The sequence below is a fragment of the Gymnogyps californianus genome, chromosome 24, assembly GCF_018139145.2.
Source record: "Gymnogyps californianus isolate 813 chromosome 24, ASM1813914v2, whole genome shotgun sequence".
Classification (NCBI taxonomy): Eukaryota; Metazoa; Chordata; class Aves; order Accipitriformes; family Cathartidae; genus Gymnogyps; species Gymnogyps californianus.
This window is the reverse complement of record NC_059494.1, coordinates 5,684,655-5,710,554: the sequence shown is the minus strand read 5'-3', so window position 1 is coordinate 5,710,554 and position 25,900 is coordinate 5,684,655. Positions and strand designations below refer to the sequence as shown.

Here is a 25,900-nt window from a genome sequence, read left to right as displayed (position 1 = left end):
TTGCAGTGTCTTGAGTGGCACTTGTAATATGCAGCTTACTGATTTCCACCCCCCTCTTCAAAAGCGGCACAGCCTTTCTAACCAGGCTCCAATGCCCACCCCGTGGCCAGGGGCTAAGGGCAGGGCTGGGGCTCCTCATCACACCATGGAAAAGGGACCGATGGGTGCCTGGGTCTCTGCCCCAAGGTGCCAGATCCAGCCCTGGGCAGGCGTCCTGCCCCACACCAACCTGCAGCCCCTGCCATGCTGCTGGCCCCAGATGCTCTCGGAGCCGGCTGCGCAGCGTGCCCCAGGAGCGTGGATCGGCCTCTCCTGCCCTGCAGCTGCCGACGGCTCTCGCACGCTGCAGCCTCGGACACAGCACCCCGAGGCCTTGCCAGGGCTCGGACGAGAGCACGGCCTGGCAGACAGGTCCAGCGTCTCCCACCACCCTGGAGCAAAGGGCTGGGCCGGACCGGCCGGCAGCGGGGCAGACTCCGGTCAGGCAATTCACTGGGGCCGTGCCAGCGGGCAGCGGCAGGAGCCTCTGCGGGGCTGCGTCACAGGGAGCACTGGGATCGCTTCGTGCAGCCCCATGCCCACCCTCTGGAGAAGGCCAAAAGGACTCCCTTGGCCCAAACATCACCTCCTTGCTTGGCCCGCACCAGGGAGGTTTCTGTGCACAGACAAGAGAAACCTGCCCACAAATGACAAAAAGCCTTGGGTTTTGTCCAGCTTTGGCTCAAATGCAAAACCTTCTGCCAGCTCTCCTGGGGGCAGCTCAGGAAAGCTGCCCACAGCACCTCGGGAAGCCAGCACACGGGGCTCGCTATCAGGGAGACAGCCTGGGCTCTTCAGGCTCTCCCATCTCCAGTAACAACGCAACAGCCCAAAGTTTCTCTCACTTTTATTTACATAATTGCACAGCCCGTTTCCCCATGACACCGGAACGTGGCGGGTCAGAATCACTGATTTCCCACATCCACGAGCTGAACGTCTCCTCTGGGAAGGAGGAGAAGACTCAAAGAGTCACTATTGAGTTTCGCAGGGGCACATGCAACAACTCCAATTATCGGCAACTACGATAAAAACAACAAAGCTGAGAGTGAAGCCATGGCTGCGCAGCAGCACCGGGCCGGGCCCCAACTGCCCCCAGCCAGGGACTTCTGGCTTTCACAGTTGCATATTTGGATCAACAGTGGGTTTCCTAACTGAAACACTGGCTCCAAAGTCCTTACTAGGGGAACGTGGTGTGGGAGTGCACATCCTTCGTTACCTGCCAGAACTAGATGAGTTGCAAGACCAAGCTCCTGGGAGGCAGCCAGGGCTGGAAAGGTTAAACTAAACCCACAAATTTTTCTTCACTGGGAATGTCCTGGTGACACAGGGTTTGTCGGGGAGGGGCTGAAGGAGGGGGTACCCAGGACAAGGCACAGAGCAGTGCTGCCACACTCACCGCCAAGGGAAGGGGTGCGCGGAGGGAGGCAGCGCCTGCGTGGGAGCTCCACTGCACAAGCTGATTTGAAGCAGGATGCTACTGCTGTGCAGGGACCGTAACTGCAGCTGGGCTGAAGAGGCCTCTCTGCACTGCAAGCCCCCAGGAGCACCGGGGACCGAGTCATCCCTGCACGACAGGGAAAAGGGAAGGTGCCCATGGGTACATGGCAGAAGGGAAGAGACAGGCAGGGAGGCTGGCAGAGAGAGGGAAGCAGAGATGCACAGCCTGGCTGTGGCAGAAGACATTCACCCCGTGATCAAATGAGACCCTCACGCTCAGAACAGAGCCTGGACCAGCCCACAGGGGCCCACAGCTGGGCAGACAGAAGCTGCTGCGAGAGATGCTGGGATATCACCGAGTTGCATGAGAACCCTGGGACAGGAGATGGAGAAGAAGAGCAGACACGGACCAGGCCCCAGGGCTGGAGCAATCCTGTTGGGAGAGACAGGACACTGGCCCCTGCTGCTCATACCACCAGCGACTTCCAGCCTAAGGTCAGGGAACACGTAAGGAAAAGCGTCCTGCTCTGCAGCTAGAGAGAAGGAGGAATGGCACACGGTGCTTTGAATTCAAGAAATTACAGGTCTCGATCTAGCAGGGCATTGGACTGATCCACTCGGGTTCAGCAAAGGAGCAGAGGGACATAGTGTGTGAGCACCACCCTCACTGCAAGGACACGGGCACCTTGGAGCCTGCCTCCTCCCTGCTATCTACCCTCACCATCGCAGGAGTCAGAGCCAAGGCTCACGCCAAGCAGCTGCACACACCACTGGAGCACTCAGCAGGGCAGTGCCAACGCCGGTGTCCTTATGGCCCAGCCCACTCACAGGGCTCAGGAAAGCACAGCATCAAGCACAGGAATCGTCTGGCGGGGGGGGAGGCAGTAGAGGGGCAAGGACTAAAGCCAAACTCAGGGAGACCCTTAGCAGATTGGGCACTCCAAGACAGAGGGGCTCGTTAGCTGGATGTGCTGGAAACACAGGTGGATGAAGGAGGAGGAGGAGGAGGAGGAACGCTGGCCCCGCAGGAGAAGGGACCCAGAACCTGTTCTCTGGGAACCAGCGAACTTGGGGTGTTTCACTAGAGGACACAACAGGCAGGCAGCGCTTTCAGGGATGAACCAAATCACAGCAGCTCCTCCGGCTGCTGCCTAGGAATGTGCAAATAAAGCGCACAGAGACAGCCCAGACCACCTGCATCCTGCCAAGCAGCTGCAGAGCACGGCCTGTCCCGTAAGGTACGTGTGTAACTGAGACTACAAGAGGTCCAGCCTCAAGATGGTGAAAGGACATCAGCAAACAGAGACTCCCAACTCTCACCTTTTGGGGTCAGGAAAGCTCCTTTCTGAATCTTTTAAAAGCAAAAGGCAATGGTGGGTTTAGCTAGTATGAGCCATCGCTTCCCACCCTCAGATCCTCCATCTACCTTTGCCAGACATACCAAGAGCTGAGTGCATCCGAGTCCTGGGGATGAGCCAGGATCTGCAAGGAAAGCATTTTGTGAGATCACGTCTGCACAGGAAAAGATTTTCTCATTTTGAAACTTATTTTGAAATTCTCAAAATTACAGTACTTTACAATACAAAATGTGTCCATTCAGTATTATGTCATTTTACTCCTTCTGGGATTATAATAATTATTAAAAACACACAACTTTCTAGAAAGGACAGAAACACCACGAAAGAGACCAAAGAGTAACGGGAAAGGCTGCTGCAGTATTATCAAAACCAATTTAGTGCAAAGGAGAAGGGGACTTTCAAGAACGGTTGATGAAAGTGTTCATTTGGAGAAAAGGCATAGATTTAACCTCTGAATGAGATCAGGCTGCCAGCTTCTATACTGAAGCTTAGAACATCAACACAAAAGGACTGAAACACAATATGCATGGCCATTAAAAAATAATATTATATATAGATATATATATAGGGGGGGATATTTTCCACATATGGTATTTAGTTATAGGAAAGTGTCCCTGCAGACAGGCATATTCTGCCATCTGGCTCTTTTGGGCCGCTTCACATGACAGACATTGATTATCTGTCTGTTTGCCATAGTATAAAGTACGTGCTGACCGCAAAGTCCCTTCGGGTGGGATGATTGTTTTCTAGTGCCTCCACAGTTACCGCGTTTCCTGCGCGCATGGGGACACCCGACCCTCTTTGCTTCTGCCAGCCCCGAAGGGCTGCCCTCGCCCCAGCAGCCACGTGGCGCAGCAGCCGAGGGACGGCTCAGACGGTGGTTTCATCTGCAGTCTTCTTCATGAGCTTGGCGGAGAGGAGGGAGTGGGGCACGGGGTGAGGGCTCCGTGAGGCTGGGATCATCAAGCGGACTTTCTGGTTGGTCCTTCGCCACTCCGAGTACAGCTGGCAGTGGTAGCGGAACGAAACCTGGTGGGGTATAAGGCATCGGTCTGGTTACCAAACCTCCATCACAAGTACTGGAGCCCGTAGAGGGCCGGTGAGACACAGTCACCCATCCACCCTCTGCGTATTCCTTGTCAATCCACCAGCACCCCCTGGCCAAGGGAGACAGCACTGACCCTGAAGCTGTTCGGGGCACTCTGTGTCCCAAGCCTTTGACGAGGAATCAATCAATTCCTGGTAACACTAGGCTGAGCATAGCACAGCCAAAGGGGCTTTCTGGGCAGCACTAGGACAGAGGAACAAGGTTTGCTCAGCTGGGTTTGGGTACCAGGCCGGTGAGATGTGGCAGGGAGGAACCACAACTCGCCCCTTCACCCTAGCCATGGGCTGAAGCGAGCACCTTGTCTGGGCAAAACAAGGGGTTGTCAACAGGACCAGCCTCAAGTGGCTGAATCCAACCAGCCTCCTCCCACCTCACAGATCCTGGTGGATCTTCTCCGCCCTTCGCAAAAGCCTTCTCTCCTTGGTCTGCAACAACAGGACATCGGTTGGACTCATTTTTTCTGACAACGCTGTGGCCTGGGAGACTTTTCCACCCAGAGAGAGACAGGAGAGGATGCAACGGCTGGAGAGGACCTGAGCCAGCCCGGCCCAGAGGGGTGAGCTGGCCCTGCAGTTTCAGAGCAGCCCTGCAAGGGGGAGCTTCGAGCTGTGCTTCCCCAGCGGGCTGGACTCCTTGCTGTGTCCTTTGGCAATCATGAACACCACTAAAGATTTTCTCACAGCTCCTGCTGATTCCTTAGCTTTGAAATTACACTTTTCGAGTATTTCTTGAGGAAGGAATAAAACCACCATGTATTATCCTCCCATTTATTTTCCTAGAAATTGTGAGCAAGAAAATTAAATACTGAATCTAGTCAGCCACTCATCAAAACCAAGCTTTCGTACTTTGTAAAAGTACAGGAAACATCCAGCTGGCAAGTAGGAAGTACCAGGAAGTATATCTGACAAGGAAAAGTCAGTATTCCTATTACTTTTGGATAGGTTTCAGACATCTGCTATGAGAAATGGAGCTGTGCCACAGCATTGAGGTAATTTAGCTTATTGATCTGTGCACTCCCCTTTTTCCTGTTGTAGAGGGACAACTGTGGGAATAAGGTTGTTTGCCGATAAACAAGAAGCAAATGCATCTTGCAGTCTTCAGAGACAGCGTGTGAATGGGGAGCTAATGGTGCAAACCTCAAGGAAAGCTCCTGCTCCACAGGAAGGAGCTGCAACCTTGGCCATGGCCTCTCTCGCAATCCTCACGTTGATTACAGCCATCACCACTCACCCACGTAACGGCCCTTTGTGCCGCACAGCCTGTGGCGGCACAGAAGAATTGCAGATGAATACGGTAAACGTGAATAAAGGGGCTTCACTTAATGTCCTTCTCTGTTCAAGGAAATGTGAAGCACAGCAGAACTAGAGGCATTTTAGTCAGGACTCGTTATTTCACAAAAAAAAAAACCAAACATTTTTCCGTTTCCTCCAGATTTCCAGCTCCTCCAGACCAGTCCTGGGACAGAGAAGACGGAAGCACTTCCTCTTAAGGTTTCCAATTTTAGCTTGGCTTTCTACAGAAATGAACCTTATGCAGCACGTACACGCAGCAGTGGAGACTTTCCTCAACAGCTCCTTGTGCGCTGCAGTTGCTGCAGGTTCTGACAGCGGCACCAATCAGGCACTCTCGCTGCAGGCACCCCCCCAGAGCGAACACCCTCCCCTGGCACCTGAGTCTGTGTGGGAGAGTTGCAAGGAATGTCCTAACCCCAGGGAAAGCTGTTATTCTGAGCAATCAGAGCATGAGATGGCAGGGAAACGGGCTGTGGCATTTCTACTGCCCGCAGAACTGCCAGCTTTTTGGGGTCCCACTATTTCTCCTCCAGCAACTGCCCTTCTTCCCTTCCCAAAATGGTGCTTCCCAGCAAGCAGCTGGAAAAGGGTATCGACAGGGCATGAGCACACACAGGGGTTTGAACAGGAGAGCCAAAATGCAGATCCAAACCCAGAAACCCACCTAGCAACAGAACACGAGAAAACTGAACGGGAAACAGAGGGAAGTCCCTGGGCTGGGAGCCCCCGGAGAGAGCGGGGCCAGGGGAGCCCCGAGGGCTCAGGGAGCGGCAGGGCAGGGAGCTGCGCCCCAGCCCCGCTGCTCCCAGGCGCTCAGCTGGGAGCGCTCACAGATGTGCTGCACAGCAAACTCACATTTGCTTTCCTGCTATTCTGGACTCGCCCCAAGCTGCAAGCTCCTGGCTGCCTAATTCAGCATGTCCAAAAAGATACAAAGCGAGGCATGTGCAGGAAGCTCTTTCCCAGCGTGGATCAGTTCAACACCCAGACAGTGTCAAGTGCAGGTTCCCACTAAGCCCCAGTGCCTCCAACCCTGGCAGCGCAGCTGTAAAGCCACAGCAGTGGGCCAGGGCAGGCTGGCTACCCAGCCTTGGCTCAGGGCTCGAGTCCAAAAGTCCAGTGTGAAAGAGAAGTCAGACATCTCCCCAGGGCCAGAGTGTTCCTTGCACACACCCTTCTGTGCTACTGACATCTTACAAATATTGTGTAGGAATTTGTTTAGTTGTGGGCCGCAGAGACCTCCAACAGCCAGTCTGCTCCTCCTTCGGGCATGGCCAACCTGTGCTGGGCAGCACAAAGCATGGAGGGACATGAGGGCAGATTATTTAGGGGTCAAACATTTTCCAGATTTTATTTTTCCCCTAAACCACCCAGGCACCAAGTTTGTGTTTCTTCTCAAAAATAGGAACAGGTACAACAACTGGACCACTGCCTGCCTTCAGCACCAGACCTTCCCATCCAGCCCCAGCCACACTCAGGCAATGTTTGCGCCCGGGTACATGGCACCCTGGGGAACACGGCTACCATGTCAATCTGGAAAGCAGATGATCAGGAAGCGGTTTCTCATTCTCAGCAACAACTTTAGCAGCTCCCATTTGAAGATAATTAAATGGACGTTCAAGAGAAAGAGCCCAAGGTTTTCTCACAAGGGGAGTCAGAAATGGCTGGCTGCACCGACGCGGTGTGAGCCAGTACTTCGATCTCCCTTTTGAACAAAACCAAGGCCCTGGGCAGCAGACACTTACCAGCGTCCAAAGGACGTAGATTGTGAAAAGTGCTATAGTTAGTGCTATGAGTCCGATGGCCTCCAGTCGGCTGTTGAACTGCAAATGATCCTGGGCTCCGCGCAGACACAGCCAGCCGGAGATCGCCGCCAGGGGAGTAATGAACAGGAAACACACCATGTCGCAGAAAAGGGTTCTCTTCTCATTGCGGGGACCGGGATCCTTCAGCCACTGCAGGAAGGAAGGGAGAAAGGGCATTAGTCAGCGGCACGCGGAGCACACAGCATGCTAGCAAAACAGGACTGCTATGCTGGGAAGCTCTCACATGCTCTCTGCAGTCTGTACGTAGCTGGTGCATACACTTAACTCACATAAACCTTCACAAAAATAGAGCTAGAGAGCGTCAAGTATATTTTTAACAGCCAACAAGGGAAAGGGAAGAGACAACTGAAGAATATGTGCAGGGGAAGGCAGTAGTAGCTGCCTGGGCTCTTCGCTGGAGTAGCGAGGGGCAGGCAGCAGGTAGCAGACAGAGGGAGGTCAGTTCAGTAAAGCCTGGCTTAGTAAAGATCTGACAGGTCTTGGATTGAGCTGCAACAGAAACATATCCAGGACTCTGCAACTGGTGTAGGGGCAATGGGAAACCGGGGCATTGGGGTCTGTGGCCAGGCCAAGCTGTAAGGGCAGCTGTCCCAAATCCAGCCCTCTGGTTCCTTTTGGAGAATCGTGGCATTTTAGAGCTTCACTCCTGATTTAAATCAAATCTGAAATGCCCAGGTCCACCTGAGAGACTGTGCAAGACAGCTCTGCAGGAGGAGCGCTCTCAAGGGTACGGCACTGTCCTCGGGGCTTGAGCAAGCCGCGGCAGTGCTGCTCACCGGGGCACCCAGCACCCAACCAGGGCCATCAGTGGGGAATGCAAACACCCACACACGCAGTATTTTCACTGAGATGATGACAGAGACGAAAAAAGCATATCACTTCAGCAACTAAGAAACCAAGACTGGAGGGGAAAAAAATCGAAAAGCAAAAAGAAAGTGAGTAACTAGCAGAAAGCTAGCTTTGCACCTGAGCAGACAAAGCAGGACAGCAGCCAAGGGGCCACGGTGTTGGGCTGGCCCCGGCAGAGGAAGGTAACACAAACCCATTTTCTTTTACAGAACAACCTGTGCCCAAATCTGCATCTTTCTCACAGAGAAAGCCTTTGACCATTTCTAAAGAGAAAGCGGCATGACTGTCAGGTGAGGAGGGACACAGAACTCGGCTGGCTGGGGGAAGATCCCCCATCGCTTTCTCCCGGATCTCAGTGGATCACAAGTGACCGTGAAGGGACGAGGCATGATCACACAGACACAGCTGCTGAAAACTCCACCTTTCATGACCGCAAAATCCCAAAGACCTTTCCACTGCTGGTGGCCATCCGCTGGCCACCACATTACAGGCAGAAGAGACCTGCCAGGACCAGGACAGAGCCAATTCTGGTGTATTCCTTCCCATTTTCAGGCTTGCTTTCTTGCCTCCCAGGCAGCAAGTGATTCATCACAGTGGAGGTTACTGCGCTTTGCTCTGTGTTACCAAGAGGCTTTGCAAGTGCTTCTCTCTTGCAGCTCTCAAAAATTAGCAGGTTGCAGAACGAATGCAGCTCTGCTGCAGGCAGGTTTCCCTCAACAGGCAATCTTTAAACGTTGACTACTTTTAGGAGTCCTGACTTGCTTCTAGTGTGGGTTCAGTCTAGATACTTGACTTCGACAACAGCAATTGTTCCAGTTTTCCTGGGATTATGCTATTTTCAGCCTTTCCTTTCCTTTTTTAGAATAGCAAGCAGCTGTGGTTCCTACCAATACCCAGAGTTGTTACAGCACATTTTTACTGGGAGTTCTGTATGCTGGGCTGCCAGATCCTTCCTTCTTTCATGCATGAGGATGACTGGTCTCATTTAGGATTTTTTTTCCTCAAAAAAAAAAAAATAAAATTGGAGAACATGATCGAAAGGGCAGTCAGAGCAGAAAAGGGAATATCCCCAAGGCAGCCAGGGCCAGGCAGGCACGTCCTACTGCCAGACTTGGAGCAGGGTGCCCACTTTTGAACAGGCAGCATGGAAAAGGGACCCTTCTGAGAACTATGCACACAAAGCTCCTTCCCTACAGGGGAAGCCACAGTTTAAATAACAACACAGAAGGTGTGGTGGCAGGTATGCAAAAAATTAGTAAGACCACACCGGTCAAAACAGAGCACAGGTAACCTGAGGACATGGCTGGCCAGAAAGACAAGCAGAAAGCGCTGGCCCAGAAGGGGAGCATGGAAGGGCGCACACAAATTCGTGCAGATTTAACTACGGAGAGAGTCTGACATGAGGGATGTACAGCGAGACACAGCAGAGGGGTGAGGACAGGATGAGAAGTGCATACAGCTTTTGTTGAAATGGGAGAGAGAAGGGGGAGATGGCAAATCCAGCCAAGGAACAGCAACATGGCTGGGGTAGTCAGAGCCACGGTAGCAGCATGCTCTGCAGACACCTGCGATGGGACACCGAGGTGGCCAAGAATGGAGGAGAGGATGCCACAGCAACAGGTAAGAGTCTGGCCAGGAATTTCAGCTGGGAGGACTGACAGCAAGATATTTTAGAGATGTGACCTGAAGCATCTGAGAGGCCCAAACAGAGCAAGAACAAGTGAAGCTAGACAGCAAGCTGGGAGCTGAAGAGTGCAGACAGATCTGGGGACCGAGTGACACTCCTGCAATAAGAGAGGACAAGTTAGAAGCATTTTTAAAGCCACTCTGAGCACAACTTGATGGCCAGACAGCCAGAAGGAATTTCAGAGCAGCTACAACTGTGGTTTGGACAGGAGGAGCTGGGAGAAGGGAGGCAGATCTCCAAGTCACCCCTTGTGTGGCTCTGCAGAGGAGATTAGTGGTGATGAGCTGCGTGGGGAAGATAAGGACCACACACGCAGTCCTGAGCAACCCTAAGAGGAAGCGAGGGTGGACGGCAATTCATCTACACAGTAAAGCTGCTCCTTCAAACAGTGCATTGGCAGCCCCATCATTCGAACCCCGGGCCGTGCGCCTGGCTTTCCCTACTCCAACCAGCACAGGGCTGCCCCAGCTACACAGCACTCGAGTGCATGCTGAATTACCCCAACTGGACCAACATCCCTCTAGCAGCAATCCCAGAGCACCCCGTCCCCTGTAAGAGGACATCTTGGGTCATTTTTGACCCTCGTACAATAAGAATCTCAGGGAATGAAGGCAGATAGATAGGTATTTTACTGCATCTTATTCTATTTATATTCCTTGTGACCTTTGAAACTCCTTCCTCCCTAAGATGGGAGCCAAACATGTACAGGCAGGAAGCAAATTAATTTCCTTTTGAAGTAGTTGATTTACTTTGCCAATATGCACTGACACAGTAAAAAAGGAATACAATAAGCCACCCTAAGGGCGCAGGGTTTCTGGCACAGCAGCACATTAGTGCGTATGGGACTTAAAATAAACCTTGCAAACAATCCAAAAAGTGGTCAGTCAGATTAAACAATTTTTGCAGGGAAAACTATCAAGTAAACATGGGAAAGCAACAAAAGCACAACTTGGTCTTCTTCCAGGCCAAGTCCAACAACAATTGCTTCCATGCTGCAATCACGTGTGAGACTAAAGGGAAAGAGGTAGAGCTGGCTGCTTGCTGCCCACTTTGGCTATGAGCTGGGTCCCAGACCGCCCTGCTGGAAACAACCTCTCTTTGCTTGTGCGACAAGAAGTTATTCCGGGTACAACCATATTTCTTTGTCCTCCAGCATGATCCTGAGGCTTCCCCAGATGTTCTTTCTACTGGGATCAGCAGGGTTGTGGAAGGGAGCTCATTTCTTGGACCCATGGCAGGGCTATGGGATGATGAGTATCTGATCTTTGGGTGTTGCAGTGCCCATGAAACTACGGTGAGCCCCAGGTGACAGAAGGCAGGAGGAGGGCATGCAGAAAAAGGCACCAGGACATCATCAGTTCCTCTGGAAGCCAAGAGCAGAGCTCAAAGTATAACAGAGCGGTCTCCCAGACAGTTCATCCCAGCACCTGCTACTCCGCATGTCTCAGAGCTGGGCTGCATTCTGCCACTTGGGACCAAGGGGAATGGACTGATGAGGGACTGGCCCAGCAGTGCTCAGCATCTTGCAGTCTCTCTGGGGGGTTATAAATGGGTGTTTTAGAATAAGCTTTCATTGATTTTTACAGCTCGCTCACCTTGTGTTGCAAAATGTACATGGCTGTGAGCTGTTAGTCCCTGATTCATAAAACACACTGCACGCAGCATTCACGTGCCAGCCGATGGCGGTCCCATGCCAAGTGGGACCAGCGCAGTGTGGTACCAGCACGTGCTCAGGTCTCTCCCAGCCTTGCAGCTGGACCACCCGCTCTGGTGAGCACCTTTCAGGACCAGCATGACCTGCCGATCTCACCAGCTGACCCTGCCACAAAGTTCCCCATGTGCTTCACAGCTACAGTATGACGCAAGCCGCACCAACAACAGGAGTATTTGGCTGTGTAAAGCCAGCTGCATTACAAAACATCCCGTGTCCTTTCTGTCCGCCAGATAGTTAGCCTATGGGCTGCTCAGGCGCCTGTTGATTTTCTTTTCGCTGCTGACCTGGTGCCTGGCTACATAAGCCAGAAAGAAAAACATGACCTTGATTCACAGCAGCACGATTAGCCCTGTCCCTGCCCTGAGAAACGTGTCGAATCAAAAAACGCAGCTTCAGAAGAGGGACCATCACATCCCTTCTCTGGGCATCCACCAAAACCTCCTTGCAGGCCATCGACCTTCATGGGCAGCCCCAGCAGGATGGTCCTGTTTCCTTTACCAAGGTGGGGAGGGATGTTTTCCAACAGAGTACCCAGAGTTCAGGAAGCCAAGACCCAGAAGTGCCCCTAGCCCTGCAAGCAGAGCAGTTAAATGCTGCAGAGCAAAGTTGCCCCTCCTCATCCTCCTTTCCCCACTGCGTGACCACCTGCTGTCAATGCTCCACAAACCTCAACAAGCTGAATCTCTCCTTGTATAGGTACAAGAGCCTTCCCGATGCACTCAGCCTGGCTCCAGCCACCGGGAAGCACGGAGGACTGGGCTGACCCAAGGAGAGCAAGAGCTGCAGGAGCGCTAGAAGTAGTGGACAGGAGAGGAACCGACCCGAGCAGCGCTGCAGGTCACCAGGACACTTTCCTACACAGCGGCAGGTGCTGCTGTGGTTGGTGTCACCACAGGAAATGCCGTGCCATGACATGCACAAACATGAGATCACGGCACTGCCAGCAGCTGCACCTCAGAGAAACCCCACTGGTAGCAGGTCCTCTAGATCCTCAGGGCACAGACAGGGATGGACAGAGTGCTGAAGATGGACATGTACGGAAGAGACTAGCGCTGGTAAGTGTCAAGAGCGCAGGGATGAAGTATTTCCAGTTTTGGCCCCAAAGAGGCCATTCCAGGTTTGCAGAGCAGTGCCAGGGACTGCACAGAGAAATACCAAGAGGATCTAGGGTGGGATCTGAGAAGAGCATATCCAGACAGCAAGTGCAAGCAAAGAGAGAAAGAAAAAGATGAGAGGAATGGGACTCAGCTGGAGCCAAGAGTGATTTGTTTTTCACTAGATACAGCAGTCTAACATAGGCTTGCACTGAGAAAGGAGAGAGACAAGCTGGGGAAGGGGGTAGAGGAGCACAGACGAGACAGAGAACAGTGCAGTGAGCTCAGCAGAAGAGTTCAAGGAAAGCAGAGACAAGTCTGTCTGCGAGGAAGATAAGGCTGGAGGAAGGGTGGGGGAGAGTGTACGTCACATCTCGGTTCTCTGAACTGGAGGGGGAGCAGCAATCGCTGCACTGGGCACTGCGCCCAGAGGCAAAATTTCTTCTGCTAGTAACATAAGCAGGAGTAATAAGAATATCACTATTGCTCCCTGCAAACCTCACTTTGCTTGTACTGAAGACATCCCAGCAGCACCTTCACCAGCTACGGAGGTACGGGAGACTAGCGAGATGGAGCAGAAAGACTGCACGTGGCAGATCCACAGGAGGTGTCCCATACTCCAGCGTGACCCCAACAGCCAAGCAAATATCTCTCAGAATTTCAAACACACTTTGTTGCAGGTGACAGTTGCATTTGGAAGTCGTACTTTCTTTATGAGACAAAAAAAAAATCCACTGACCTATATAAAATATCCAGATTAAGTGAACCAAAAGTATTAGCAGTCAGTGAAAAATAAGCATCTTTTAATCAAAATTGCATAATAAAACACAAAGAAAAACAGTAGGAGCAAAAAACTGGCAGTCTCCTGTACTGCATAATACCCTTGGAAGGAGCTGTTTTGCAGAAGCATAGGGACACACAGATATTACTAAAGCTGCCATTTTTAAATAAAGCATGTTAACACACATATTGCAGGAAAGCACCAGCACTGAAGACATGGAAGCAGAATTTTCTTGGGGCTCCATCATGAGACCTGCTTGCAAGGACAGAAATATAGGAACAAAGTGTGTGGCTAAACTACTCCAGTGGTGACTGATTCACCAGAGAAATCTTTTTTGGAATTAGTGAGCTGTCTCAAATGAGTTTTGCTTTAGCAAAGGTAATAAATGTGTTGAGAAGCATTATGAACAAGCCATGCATAACACTCATTAGCTTTTACCACCACGATATGTTGGCTTTCGACATCCTGGTAATTTTAGCAAAGCCAGAGCCTTGGCCTCTGCACCAGGAATTCATGCCCACTCTCAGAGCTGAGTCCTGTAACCCCTAGGTTCCTCTCCTTAGGATTTACATGATGTGTGGACAAAAATACATCCTTCCTCTTTAACATGGACTGACATTTTGCTGGGATTAAACAGCTGCTGCTCTGCCGCCTGCCCGAGCTGCCAGCGCAGGACATTTCCACGCAGAGACCTCAGCTGCTCGGCACGGACCCACAGCACCGATTGCACAACGCCAGGATTGCGCCAGGCCGAGCAGGCAGCGCCTGTCTGCTGGGCAGTGCGGGCCAAGGGAGATGGGAAACCAAAGCTGACTCGCAGCTCGGGCAGACGGCCTGAAATGGGAGTCTCTGGGGGGCGGAGGTGGTGTTTCTCTTAAGCCCATTTAAAAACACTCAGAGGGAACAAAATTAACAACAGGTTAAAGTTAAAACACTTTACAAGCGGTTAATGAATTGAAAAGAGAAATGAGAGGGTGAGCGCCACAGCAAAATACACCAAACAAGGCGGCCATGGAAAGGAAATACTTTTGCTGGTAACCTGGGAAAGCAAAGAGGGCAAACGGGCAGGAGTGGGCTCAGGTACACAAAACATGGACCGACCCGTGCTCCCACCTCACTTTGTGGGCAGCGGGCTGCAGCCAGGGAGAAGACCAGGAGCTGTGCAGAAGGGCTGCGCTTGCTTGTGGCTGTAGAAACAAAGACAGCATCACCCTTGATAATGCTTTCTAGAAATACACGACGCATCCAATACAGTACCAAATGTCTCAACCCATACAGTTCTGCCTGAAATCCTAGAGGACAAAGCGTCTTCAGTGGGGAGAGCACTTTGTAAGAGAAAATAGGTTTGTGATGGATTTAGCCACAGACCAAAGAAAGGAGTTTACGTGGAAGGGAGAACCCTAAGTGGGGACGATATTTAGACTCGTACAATGAGCTGCCTGTAACAGCACTCACCTTGGTTCTCCTAGAGCCAGAAAAAGGCATGCACCTCAAGACAAGCTGACCCATCCTAACTTAGGTTTCTAAGGCGGCAGGAATTAACTGATCACAAGGGGTATTTCCTTCTCTCCATAGACTACAGGATTCTAAAGAACAAGGTTTGGCTGAGGCAAATTTAAGGTGTAAAAAGTTAGGGCAAATAAACCCAACCCTGCCTAGAGAACTGTGTGACCATCTGTAGCCTGGGAGAAAGAGCTGTCTAGACTGAAGCAATGCTTCATTTCCAAAGGCCTGTGCTCCTTCTACAATGCTCTGGACAGCAAAGATACAGATGTTTCCTGAAGATGAATCCTAGGCAGTAACTGTGCGTTTTCTGTGCTTAATGTTAATGGAACAAAGAAGAAACTACCTGTTCCAGGAAAGCTGTATGCACTACAACTTACGGTTTGAACATTTCATCTAAATATCTATGGCTGAAGTCTTCCAGGTAACACAGAAACATGTTTTGCACTTTTTGACTATGCCAGCCATGCTGGCTACAGTCTCATGGATTCAGATCACTTCCTTGTAAACATATGGATGCACATTAAACTAACATTGATGTAGGAAAGTCAAGTACTAGAAAACCATCCTTCTCCAAGGCTTGGCCATCTCGTTCTCTGCTGGGGACATGCTCCTCACTGGAGAGCCCCAGTCCACAGCCCTCTTGTGCTAGAGACCATTTCAGAGAGCCAAGCAGAAGCCACTCTGTCCTTTCCCAGCACAGGCACCGGCGCGGCAGCATCCCACACCCCTGGCTCCAGACCCTCCCTGGGCACCTGGGACTGCAGTTCAACTCTCCATCTTCACCTGCAGTGGTTCAAAACGTGCCCCCAAAAAAGCGCTCAGCCCATCAATCTCACAGCCTAACAGTTAACAAAAGCCTTTCGGGTTTGTTTGGGTTTTTTTTTCAGCTTTCAATCAGCTTCTTAGTTAAAAAATAACTGAACTAGGCTGAACTGCAGGAGATATCCTCCCCGCACCCATCGGCCAGCCCGTGGCTGCCAGAGCTGGCTCCAGGCTCAGACAACTCCCCCACTCCTGGTTCAGAGATCAGGCACGCTGGCAGCGAACACTGTTACTATTTTTACATTGAACAGACCACAACATAAATAAATGGCTGCTTAAAGAAAATAAAAATCCAATTCTATTAAAAAATTCTCTTTAAACCATGCTGAACAAGGTTGCTGTCTTCCCTCCCTAAAGGAGGCTGCAAAATTAAATTACTGTTTGTGAAGTGCTCAGGTATCACAGCAGTAAGTACCCCAGAGAAGCCCATGGGGAAATGAGTAATTTTGTCTTGTGAGCAGGGATACAAGAGCACATAGCCACACAACACGGCAGGATAAACAAAGTTAGCTAGCGGGCATCTTTCACCCATGCACTGATCCTGGAAAATACAGTCTGTGACAACGTAAAGACCACACTGTAATGCAGACATACAAGAGGACTGAAGTAAAAACTAAGGCAATTTTGGTTGTGGCATTTCCTGACTTCCAAGAACTTTCTGCAGCTTCCGCAGAAACGTTTCAACTCGACCACGTAGCTTCCCCACAGCGCTCTCCAAAATGCCTCCTCCAGTCCATAGTCAGCTCTCAGCCTCTCTCCTTCTGAAGGCTCTTCACACACACACAGAGCGAGCTAGTTTTTCCGTAGATCAGCTGTGCTGACCAGTGATCACCGCAGCCACGACAAGCAGCTAAGTCTCCCCAGGCTGGAAAGGTAGGACACAGCAGAGCAAACAGCAAGAGCTAGCTGCTTTCTCCTGTGAGAACCAACATCAGCGGGTAGCGTATCACCTAATTCTCTTGTGGGTTTCACGGTGGCCACATGACAGCAGAAGAGAGCTAGGATGCCTGGATAGCCTTTCACACCTGGGACAGACCCTTTCGTCAACACCACTGCCATAAAGCATGCTCCCACATCGTTCCCAGTCCTAGTCTCCATCCCATTTATCCTCCTCTGCTCACTAATTTCTATTTTGACTTCACAGTTTTACTTGATGAACAGCGGACTTTTAATCAGAGCTACTAAACAGCACACTCACACATGAGCATCACTTCCCCGAAAGTTTCAGAACGCTCCCCACCCCTCCCCGCAACAAAGGAGCGGAGAATTTCTCAGATAAGAAGGCTGAGGGAACCGTGTCATTTTTAAATGACTAAGCAGCTTCTTTCCCTAGCCCTCTTCTCAGAAACAGATGAACAACTTGGGGATGACGCTTCCCAAAAGTATTTGGTGAAGAGTTTCGGCCCAGTCTGGTACAGAAATGAAATTACACCAGACTGCAGACAAAGGGTATTAATGGAAAGTGCCAGCAAGCTGGCAAAGTGGTTATCAGCTTTTTCAGAAGGGCTCTGCACTAAGGGCAGAGCCTCCGCTAACAGCAGGCACACTTCTGAAAGCGGCCAAGTTCTGTAAGTTGGCTTCTAAGGGAACAAAAAGCCCAAGCAAACATCACATGGCGAAGCACACTCATGGTCACTACCTCTGACGAGCACAGATTTCAGTGGTGCAGAAGCTCAGAACGGTTGCAACAACTCCCAAGGAAAACAAGAAACTGAACTCCAGGATGTTTTCCCCAGACTCCAGGCAGGGATCAGAGCGTTTACAGCGTGGTGGAAGAAGTACAACAAAAGCAGGCGGTCTTTCCAGCCAGGTGAGCCATTTTGTTCTAGCGGGAGCCCTCCACTCATGACGTGCCAGGACCGCAGTGCACATGCCAATCAGCTGAACCACGTTGTACGGAGACCCGGCACACCCGCGTGCCTCAGCCACAGCACACACGCTGCTCAGTGCACCTTGTACCGGGCTCGCAGCACTCCATCGCGTGGCGGGGAAGTGCTGCTGGCCCCTAAGAACGAGCAAGAGCAGGCTGCTACCATGGGATTTATTAAACCAGGCTACAGGCTGCTCCTCAAACCAGGGAAAAAGCTTGCTGCCAGTGAACTGCAGACAAGGGAATCGCTCCAGGGCTGTATGACGATGGCGAGCTGCACGTTAGACTCCGCTCTACGGCAGGGATCACTCTCATCGGCTAACTGGCAACTTTTCATCAGGTTCTTACCAGCCTCCAAACTCACAAGGCACTACTGGCATTTTATGCAAGTTGTTCCCCTACCAGACACAGGAGACACCAGAACAGGGCAGATTATCCCCTTCGCTGTGCTCACAGACAGTCCCCAAACACGAGAAGTAACAAATAATTCACATCCCAAAGCCTTTGACTGCTATCAGTAACGGCTCGAGGGGTCTATTCCTCTCTGAAAACACAGTGGCATCTCTCTTGCGTTTGAGGCTCATTAAATGCTGCCCACCCATCACCTCTCAGTGCTCACAGACTGCTTGCTGGTCACCATACCCTTACAGGCTCCAGTTCAGAGGGGCTCTTCACAGATTTCAACAGGAACTAAAATTTGATTTTCCCAGGCTGCTCGCTCATCCACCGTGGAGTACAGACAAGAAGGCGCTCAGAGGACCCAGGACTTTCCTGTCGCACTGTCTCAGCAAGCTCCTCTTGCCTGCTGGAGGCACAGACGTCGGTGTCAGAGGACAAACTCCTCCAACATACACTGGTCTTGGAGCTTTTATTCAAGTATGCAGTTTTCTAAGCCTGTACTTGTTATGAGGTGCTACAGCATCTGTGAACTATGGCTAAACGCACTTCCACATGTTTGTTTCTGGACATGAATACTTTACTAGCTCTTAAGCTAAAACATCTGAAACCCACACTTGAAATTTTGGCCTGCATAAGCCCTAGCAAGTTACTAACAGCCCACTGTTACTGGGCTTGCCAGCAGCGTGTCCTCAAAGTCAAGACATGGCCCTTGCCAAATGTTCTAAAGCAGTGGTTTTCAACCTCTGAAACAACCACTTGAGAGTTTTTGGTCAAAGAGCCATTTTTTATGTTTTAGCAGCTGGGAGAAAAGTGATAAGACTCAGACAGCACTAACCACTGATGTAATGCTCTTTTACAAACTGCTTTGCTAAATACATGGTTTGGTTTAGCACTGTAGTCTAAAGCCTTCTCCTGTCTGGGGCTGTCAAGTCAATGACAGTCAGCTGTAAATTAAACTATCATTAAAACTGAATATCAATTTTGCAAACTGAAGCTTGAATGCTGCCCCAGTTGGGGGCACTTTTCCCCTCCAAGGCTCGCTGGGCACCCAGAGGAGATGGGAGTGTGGGAAGGAGAGCTGGGGGCTGCAGGAAGGAGGAGGGGGCACATATCGTTTCCAGAAGGAGGTGGGAAGGGAAAGGAAATAACCTCTAGAATTGATGGGAATGGAAACAGAGATGGGAAAAGCAACTTACAATTCCAACTGTGACTCGGTTTTAATCTAACTGATGGAGCAAGGGGAAGGAGAGAGCAGACGAGCGGTCACAGTAACAATCCAGAATTAACCCTCGCCTCCCCACACATACACTTCTGGTGGCAGGCACCGACAAACCTCTGATAGCTGGCAGGTAACAGAATTCTGTTGTAAAGAATCAGCTCACATACCTCCTCCTGCAACCCCACTGACAACAGTGCAGCAGCAGCAGCGTTGCTTTGCATTGGTTTGAAGTGCTATCAACAGGAAAAGTAACTTTTGAAACAAAAGCCAGAGCTATGTGCCATAGTCCAAACACAGCCAGGAAGGCACACGATGAAAACGCTGCAGGGACAGGGTGCACGCAAAGAAGTGCAGTATTTGCAGGGGCGGCTCCAGATGACACTTTCCCACTTCTCTCATTGCTGATGGCTGCAGGACTGGGGGGTCCCAAAATTGTTAACTCTAAATCCCTAACCTGCAGACTGATGCTTCTCTGCAGTTGCACATTGTGTTGCAGTTGCACATTGGGTTGAACACCCAAGCCCAACCTAGCAGCAAGCTGACACAGGGAAGAACCTGCCTGCAGTTTCACAGGCAGTGAATGGGATCTGAACAAGGTGCAGGCAGCGAGGGCTGCAGGACCTTGCTTTGATCTTCCAGGTTGGACCTCCGGTGCGCCAGCAACACCCTCCTACGTGGCCCTGCAGCACTGTCAGAAACAGGAGCCATATCAACATCGCTCACTCACCTGCCAAAACAACTCACATATATTTAGACAGATTAAACCATCTTCTAAAACAAACTGTTACAGCCTTTTGCACTGTAACTCACTGATTTACTTATTCCTCTTTGGGGATGTACACTTGAATTCTGAGGTCAGAAGATGGCCTGGTCCAAGCTGCCCTTGTTCCCCACATGTAAAGGGCTTCATTACAAGCAGCTGCTATAAACTTTGGGGGCCAAAGGAAGTCTGAAACATGAGCACAGCAGACCACCTAAACAGGGGAATGAAGAGAGCCTTGTGATAAAAAAAACAAACCAAAACCAAACCAATCCACCAACCAGAGCCTGGATTGTATCTTCCAACTCTGGGAGGCTGATGGACCCATCAGGAACCTGGCCCCCCTAAGGTCAATGCAAAGAGGAACATAAGGACTGGCTCAGCCATGTCCTGCTTTCTCCTTCAACTGGGGGGAACACAGGGCAGCAGCAGGGCACCACAGCTCAGCAGGAAGGAGCAAAACCCAAAGGCTTTGGAGCACACATCTATATTAGTCAAGGGAGGACGGGTCCTTTATGAACAGCATCAGCAATCGCCACATCTCACTTTTCAGAGCAGAACATGACAAGGAAGTCACATGCAAGAGAGCTGCACTAATGCAACACTGAGATAAGATTAAAACTAACAGGAAAAAGGAATATTTCTGAGAGCTTCATATTTCAGTCGGTCATGTGGTGACCTCTGCGTTTCGATGCTCAGGCACTAAAGTATACCTACAAGTGCAATGTTTTCCATAGTCCTACAGCCTGCCACTGGTAGGCAGCATGTGGGGGGTTCACAGGTAAGAGTTGCCCCAAACTACTGCATTTTTGCAACTACATCATTTGGTTTGACAAGAGACTTGATCTCTCTAAACAAATTTTTCTTTGTGAATGCTAAGGTACAGCAAGGAGGAGGAGACAGCAAGAACCACAAGGACAGTAGGGCAAATCAGTCATTTTCTCTCAAATGGTACGGAAATAAAAGTGAAGCAGGAAGAAAGCGGTACCTCTGTCAAAGGTCTCGGTCTTCTCTCTACAACAAATTCTGTGTGGCAGAGCTCACAGTAACTTGTGTTGGAGGAGGATAACCATTTTTCCAGGCAGCTCTTGTGCACGGTGCCCAGTGTTCCTGTGCAGTCACACGGGGAAAGCAGTCCCTCCCCATTTCCACCTTCATGACAGATTCGACAGATGGGACCGTCACTAAAGAGGCAAACAGAATGAAATCACGGTCAGAGCAGGCAGAACGATACAGCCACATCGGAGAACGGGGTCTGATCCCACCAAGCCCCAGAAAGGCGTGCAAACAGCAGGCAGCGCATGGCAGAGTGTGCCAGGCGCACTGCGACTCTCTAAAGCAGCCTGCTGCAGCAAGAAACCAGTCTCAGGGGAGCGTGGAGGTGCCCGGGACATTTCAGGTCAGTAAAATCTGGAAGCCGTGTTGATGAGCACCACAACACTGAAGAGAAGCTGGTACATCAGCCTGGCCAGCTCAGCTGGCCACAGAAGGGACCGCAGCGCGCACGTCCCACAGTCTCCAGCTCCACGCACAGCGGGCAGAGGCTGACACTGGACCTAAAACCAACCCTGAAGCACTGATGCAAATCCAGAAGCCCAAAGCGAAGCCGGATGATCCATGCTAGTCACAGCGTGCCCCCAGCCACCTGGAGCCACTTAAGAGGTTTGCAATCACAGTCACATTTATCAGATCACCTACCTCCTCTCACCCCATCTCTGCCCTGCATCCTGGGCTTAGCAGTAACTGCGCAAGGAACAGCGATATCTAAAGACACAACTACATTGACCCTGGAAGCTCAGCTCTCCAAGGACACAACATATTTCATGGCAAGCAGTCACCCAGACTACGTTCTCAGCATACAAACCCTCTGCCCATCACAGTGCAGTAAGTCACTCAGCATCCTATCTGCACACCACCATGCAGAGAACCATTCTGCAGCATTCAGGCCTTTAACTGGCTGCAGAAATGCCTTGGTGCTTCAACAACCACCACTTCTCACCCCCTCCTTGGCTAGAAGTTTCAGCTACAGAATCAAATCTCTTTGATCATGTTCAAGATCTGCTCTCTTGGGACCTCACAGAACCAGAGGTGCTGTGAGGGAAGGGAGTATCAAACACTTTCAGAGACACTTGCAACCTTCCCCACTGGAGGCCTGCACTGCTGATTGCACCCAAACCACCCATGTTTTCCCAAGATGTTCCCTCACACCTCTAACTGGTGCCACTGGCTGTGGACTATTAGTGCTACTGCTCCAGCATCCAGCAATCATTAGCTCAGGTGTATCAGATGATACTCATGCAATAAATTTCCATCACAAACTAAAGTCATTTTTTTGTGCCTACGTAAACTCAGAGCATCCAGTGTCCTCCTGTAGCAAGGACTTTCTCTAGCTGCACAAAGAACCAAGTCCTTTTCACTTGAAACCTCTCATTTGCCTGTTTTGTGTACTATCCCCTAATTCTTGTCCTATAAAAGACAATGCTTTCCACACCCCTCAGATTTACAGACCTCCATCATAGCCTGCTCAGTCACCTCTTTCACGAGCAGAAGAGTCCTGCCTATTCAGTCGTGCCTTAGAAACACATCCACCTTTCTGATCACCTTCACTACCCTTTCCTCTACCTCTTGCATTTCTAAAATTTCCTTTTGGAGCTGCAGGGACCAGAGCTACAGTTTTCAAGATGTGGGCACACCAGGGATTTTTGCAGTGACTGTGTTCTGTTCTTCATTGCTTTCCTAAACCTTAGCATCTTATTTGCCTTTTGGTCACTGCTGCACACAATTGCCACGTCCCGGAGATCTCCTTCCTCCAAACCCGCGAACACATATGTAAATCCCGGACTATTGTTCTTCATCTGCATCACTGCACACTGAACTGCAACCATTATTTCAGCCTGCAGTCATTTCCAATAATGTTCAGTTCCCTAAACTCAGGCGCCTAATGCCATTTTAGGTCCAAGGGCATCCCAGCTGGCATCCGAAGGCACAGGTTTCCTAGAAGCCCTGTGCCACATCTGCCAGCCCCATAATGAGGATGTCTTGGGCTCCCTGGGAAACCTCAAATGGCTCTAGACACCGAAGTTTGCTATTCTCAGCAATTTAGTACATCTCTTCAGTGTTCGCCGTTCATTGAGATCATTTAGGAATAAAATACTGGACGGCAGAGGCCCAGTGCAGGGCTATCCTCCCTGGACCCTGAAAACGAGCCACTCACTAGTATCTCACTTCTTTCTCACCTTCCAACCAGCCATTTCTTTCACACAACCACCGTTCTCTTACATCCATAGTTGCACATATTTGGGGGTGGGAGGGAGGGTGAGAAAGGAACATCTTTATTTCAAAGACCCTATTGCATCCCCTCTTGAAATCCAGGTGAGCTATATCAGCTATCACCTTTTTCCACATACTGCTGACAGTACAAAAGCCACACTGATCCCATCTCACAGTTCATACTCCACTGCTATTCTGACTTAAAAAAAAACTGACCGCAAAAGAAGTTTGTGGGATTGCAACACAACAGTGAGAACAAGCAATCTGCAATCTTCAAAAGCAGTAGCGCTACTTCCATTAGTTTGCACAACCAGACAAAGCAGAAAGCAAGAGCAAGACGCAGAAACACAATGCAAGGAAAAGGAGCGTACTGGGGAAAAACGTTGGTGGGACGTGAAGGGAAGAGAAGAGCCAGCAAGAAAGTGCACGTCAGCTCACTAAAGGAGAAGCAAGACTCCTCTCCTGGCGCATCACAGGAGATCTCTACCACTTTCAACTCAATGTTTAGCAGGTTTCACCCCAATTGGACTTTTTAATCATATTTAGAGCTGTGAAGCAATGTACACCCACTGCACCATTCCCTTCTCTCTTCCAAACATTATTGATGAACCACTGACCCTTGTTCTCTCCTCATTTTCATGTGCCTTTTATTTAGGGGACTTCTTCAGCTGGGACAATCCCTGCAACAGGATTCTGGAGAGGCGGTGGAAACTCCATCCTCAGAGATACTGAGAACTGCATCAGACAAGGCTCTGAGCAGTCTGATCCATCTTTGAAGCTGGCCTTGCTCTGAAAGGAGGCTGGACCAGATGTCCTCCAGAATTCCCTTCCAATCTGAATTATGTGATGATTCTGTAACCTTTATTGCCATAAAGCTCAGTGCTGTATCAGAATGACAAAATTACAGTCTGCTCACACAGCCTTAGTGACAGGGACAGACCAAAAAAAATCCCAAGCCTCCAATGCTCTCATGCATCTGTTATCTCCTAAGAAAAGCATCTGTAAGATATTTCATCTGTTCTCTTCCTGTTTGAGAAGTTTCATATTTCCAGCACATTAATATAACCTTGGCTACCAATAAACAATCCAGAAGGAAAAAATTTGCTGACAGTGCGAGAAAACAAAAAATTCTTATCAGACTCCATTTTCCTTCCTTCCTATCCAGAGGGGGAGGGGGCCTGGTCACACTTCCACATGATACACTCTCAAACACAGTTTTCCAGCAGGCTGTAGAGACCGTATCACTAATCCAACCTTCCAGCACAGTCACGCTGTTCCTGGCTTCGCTTTGCTAAATGCTGGTGACAAGGAAGAGACTGAAACCTACCACCGCCAAAATGAACAAACTGGTGTCCCATGAAGACACACGAGGAATCCTGTTGGTTTTTTTTAACCTGTAATCCCAGGCAGTTTCCCCACCTGATTTTTTACACCTCCACAAGTTTTAAGGGGTTGCACAACTTCCCGCCCAGACTATCTGTTGTCAGAGAGCAAGCTCAGTTCCCCTCACATTTTTATTGACCTGCTCCAGGTTTGCTAGATATAGCAATTACATTTGCCTCAGTTCTCGTCTAGCTTTCCTGCTTTCCTCCCCCACGTCTGCAGTCACCACTTTCACACCTCATCAACATTTGGCCAAATTCATTGAAAAAAATAACAGCTGTTGATTTGAACACAAAACGCGACTGGTCTCACTAGCTGGACTGAACAATGCCACCAAGTGTCCTCTGCTCTGGAAGCTGCTCAAAATACATGATGAGAAGTCACATCAGGAAGAGTCTGAGCAACTGAAGCTGCCACACGTCCCCTCTAGCAACAGCTGGACACTGCAGTTCCTGCAACACAAACACCCTCCTCTCCCTGGGGCTGCAAATCAATACCACACCTTTACTCCACAACCACCTTGGAACAGGGGCTGTGCTCCATTTTCAGCCCTTAATCATCTCCATGAACAGCACGCTGCCCTTGCGAGCATGGTGTCCCACCTTCGCTGCTGCTCAGCAAGGACTTGGCAGAGGCACGTGGCAAGAGGCCACCTCTGCCATCTCATGCTGGAGTGGCTGCAGGCCTGGGGGATTTCGATGAACACACAAGTCCCCATTCACCAGCACATGCGACCGGCGTGAGCCCCCACAAAGAGAGCACAGGCCTGGGAAGCATCTGGCTAACGAGGATTCGCACTCAATATTAGCACCCTGGCAAACTCCTTCACAAACAAGACTTTGTTGTCTCCCTCTACCCCTAGAGCCACAAAAAAAAAGGGGGAAAAAAGCCCAGATGCAGTCATCCCAAGCCCCTTCCCTGAAGCAGCCTTACCTCTGTGTGCCCAGCGCCTTGATCACCGTCGAGAGGAGCCGTCCATCCTTGGCGGTGACCTGCGTAACGTACTGCGGGCGACTGATGTCAGAGTCCTCCACTGACTTGGAGAGGGCGGCGCTTCCCGGGCAGTCACACAGGGAGCCGGGGAGGTGGCAGCAGTCGCCCGTCGTCATGGCAGCTCTGGGCCCCTCTGCCTTGGGGACCGGCACCGGCGGCTCGGAGACCTGCGGGAACGGCACCGCGGTGAGAGGCCGGTACCCTGGACCACCCGGCCAGCACGCAGGCCCCCCCTTGCCACCCTCCTCCAGTCCCACTTGGGCTGGCAGCACCCCAGGGCCCCAACAACCACGGCTTTTGCTAGCCTTCTGTCCCCTTTAATAGGCTTTGTGAGGCTGCCTTACCATAAAATTAAGGCTCCGAGTGTCCTACTTACATAATTTAGCGTCAGAATTGCAAATTTGCCTTTCCCAGAGAGAATTCCTGGTACCCACCCTTTAACCTGATGAAGCCTTTCAAACCGAATGTGCCGATGCAGAGATGGGGAAGGCAA

At 50.6% G+C, this 25,900-nt stretch overlaps 1 protein-coding gene across 4 annotated transcripts; it reads right to left on the bottom strand.

Moving 5' to 3' along the window:
- Positions 1–875: 875 nt before the first annotated feature.
- Positions 876–25,560, bottom strand: MARCHF2 (membrane associated ring-CH-type finger 2). Of its 4 annotated transcripts, none has more exons than XR_007767691.1 (5): positions 25,348–25,560; positions 20,750–20,945; positions 6,980–7,189; positions 3,549–3,863; positions 876–2,958 (listed from the first exon to the last, which is right to left on the bottom strand). XR_007767691.1 is itself a non-coding variant. In XM_050910747.1 (5 exons), exons 1-4 carry the CDS (start codon positions 25,521–25,523, stop codon positions 6,453–6,455), a joined length of 648 nt encoding a protein of 215 aa, XP_050766704.1. In that variant the 5' UTR covers positions 25,524–25,560; the 3' UTR covers positions 3,801–3,863; positions 6,432–6,452. The 4 variants fall into 4 exon arrangements, 3 of the variants coding, with proteins under 3 accessions (XP_050766702.1, XP_050766705.1, XP_050766704.1); XM_050910747.1 differs by lacking the exon at positions 876–2,958 and adding an exon at positions 6,432–6,518 and having other exon boundaries at positions 3,801–3,863; XM_050910745.1 differs by lacking the exon at positions 876–2,958 and having other exon boundaries at positions 3,238–3,863.
- Positions 25,561–25,900: the final 340 nt, after the last annotated feature.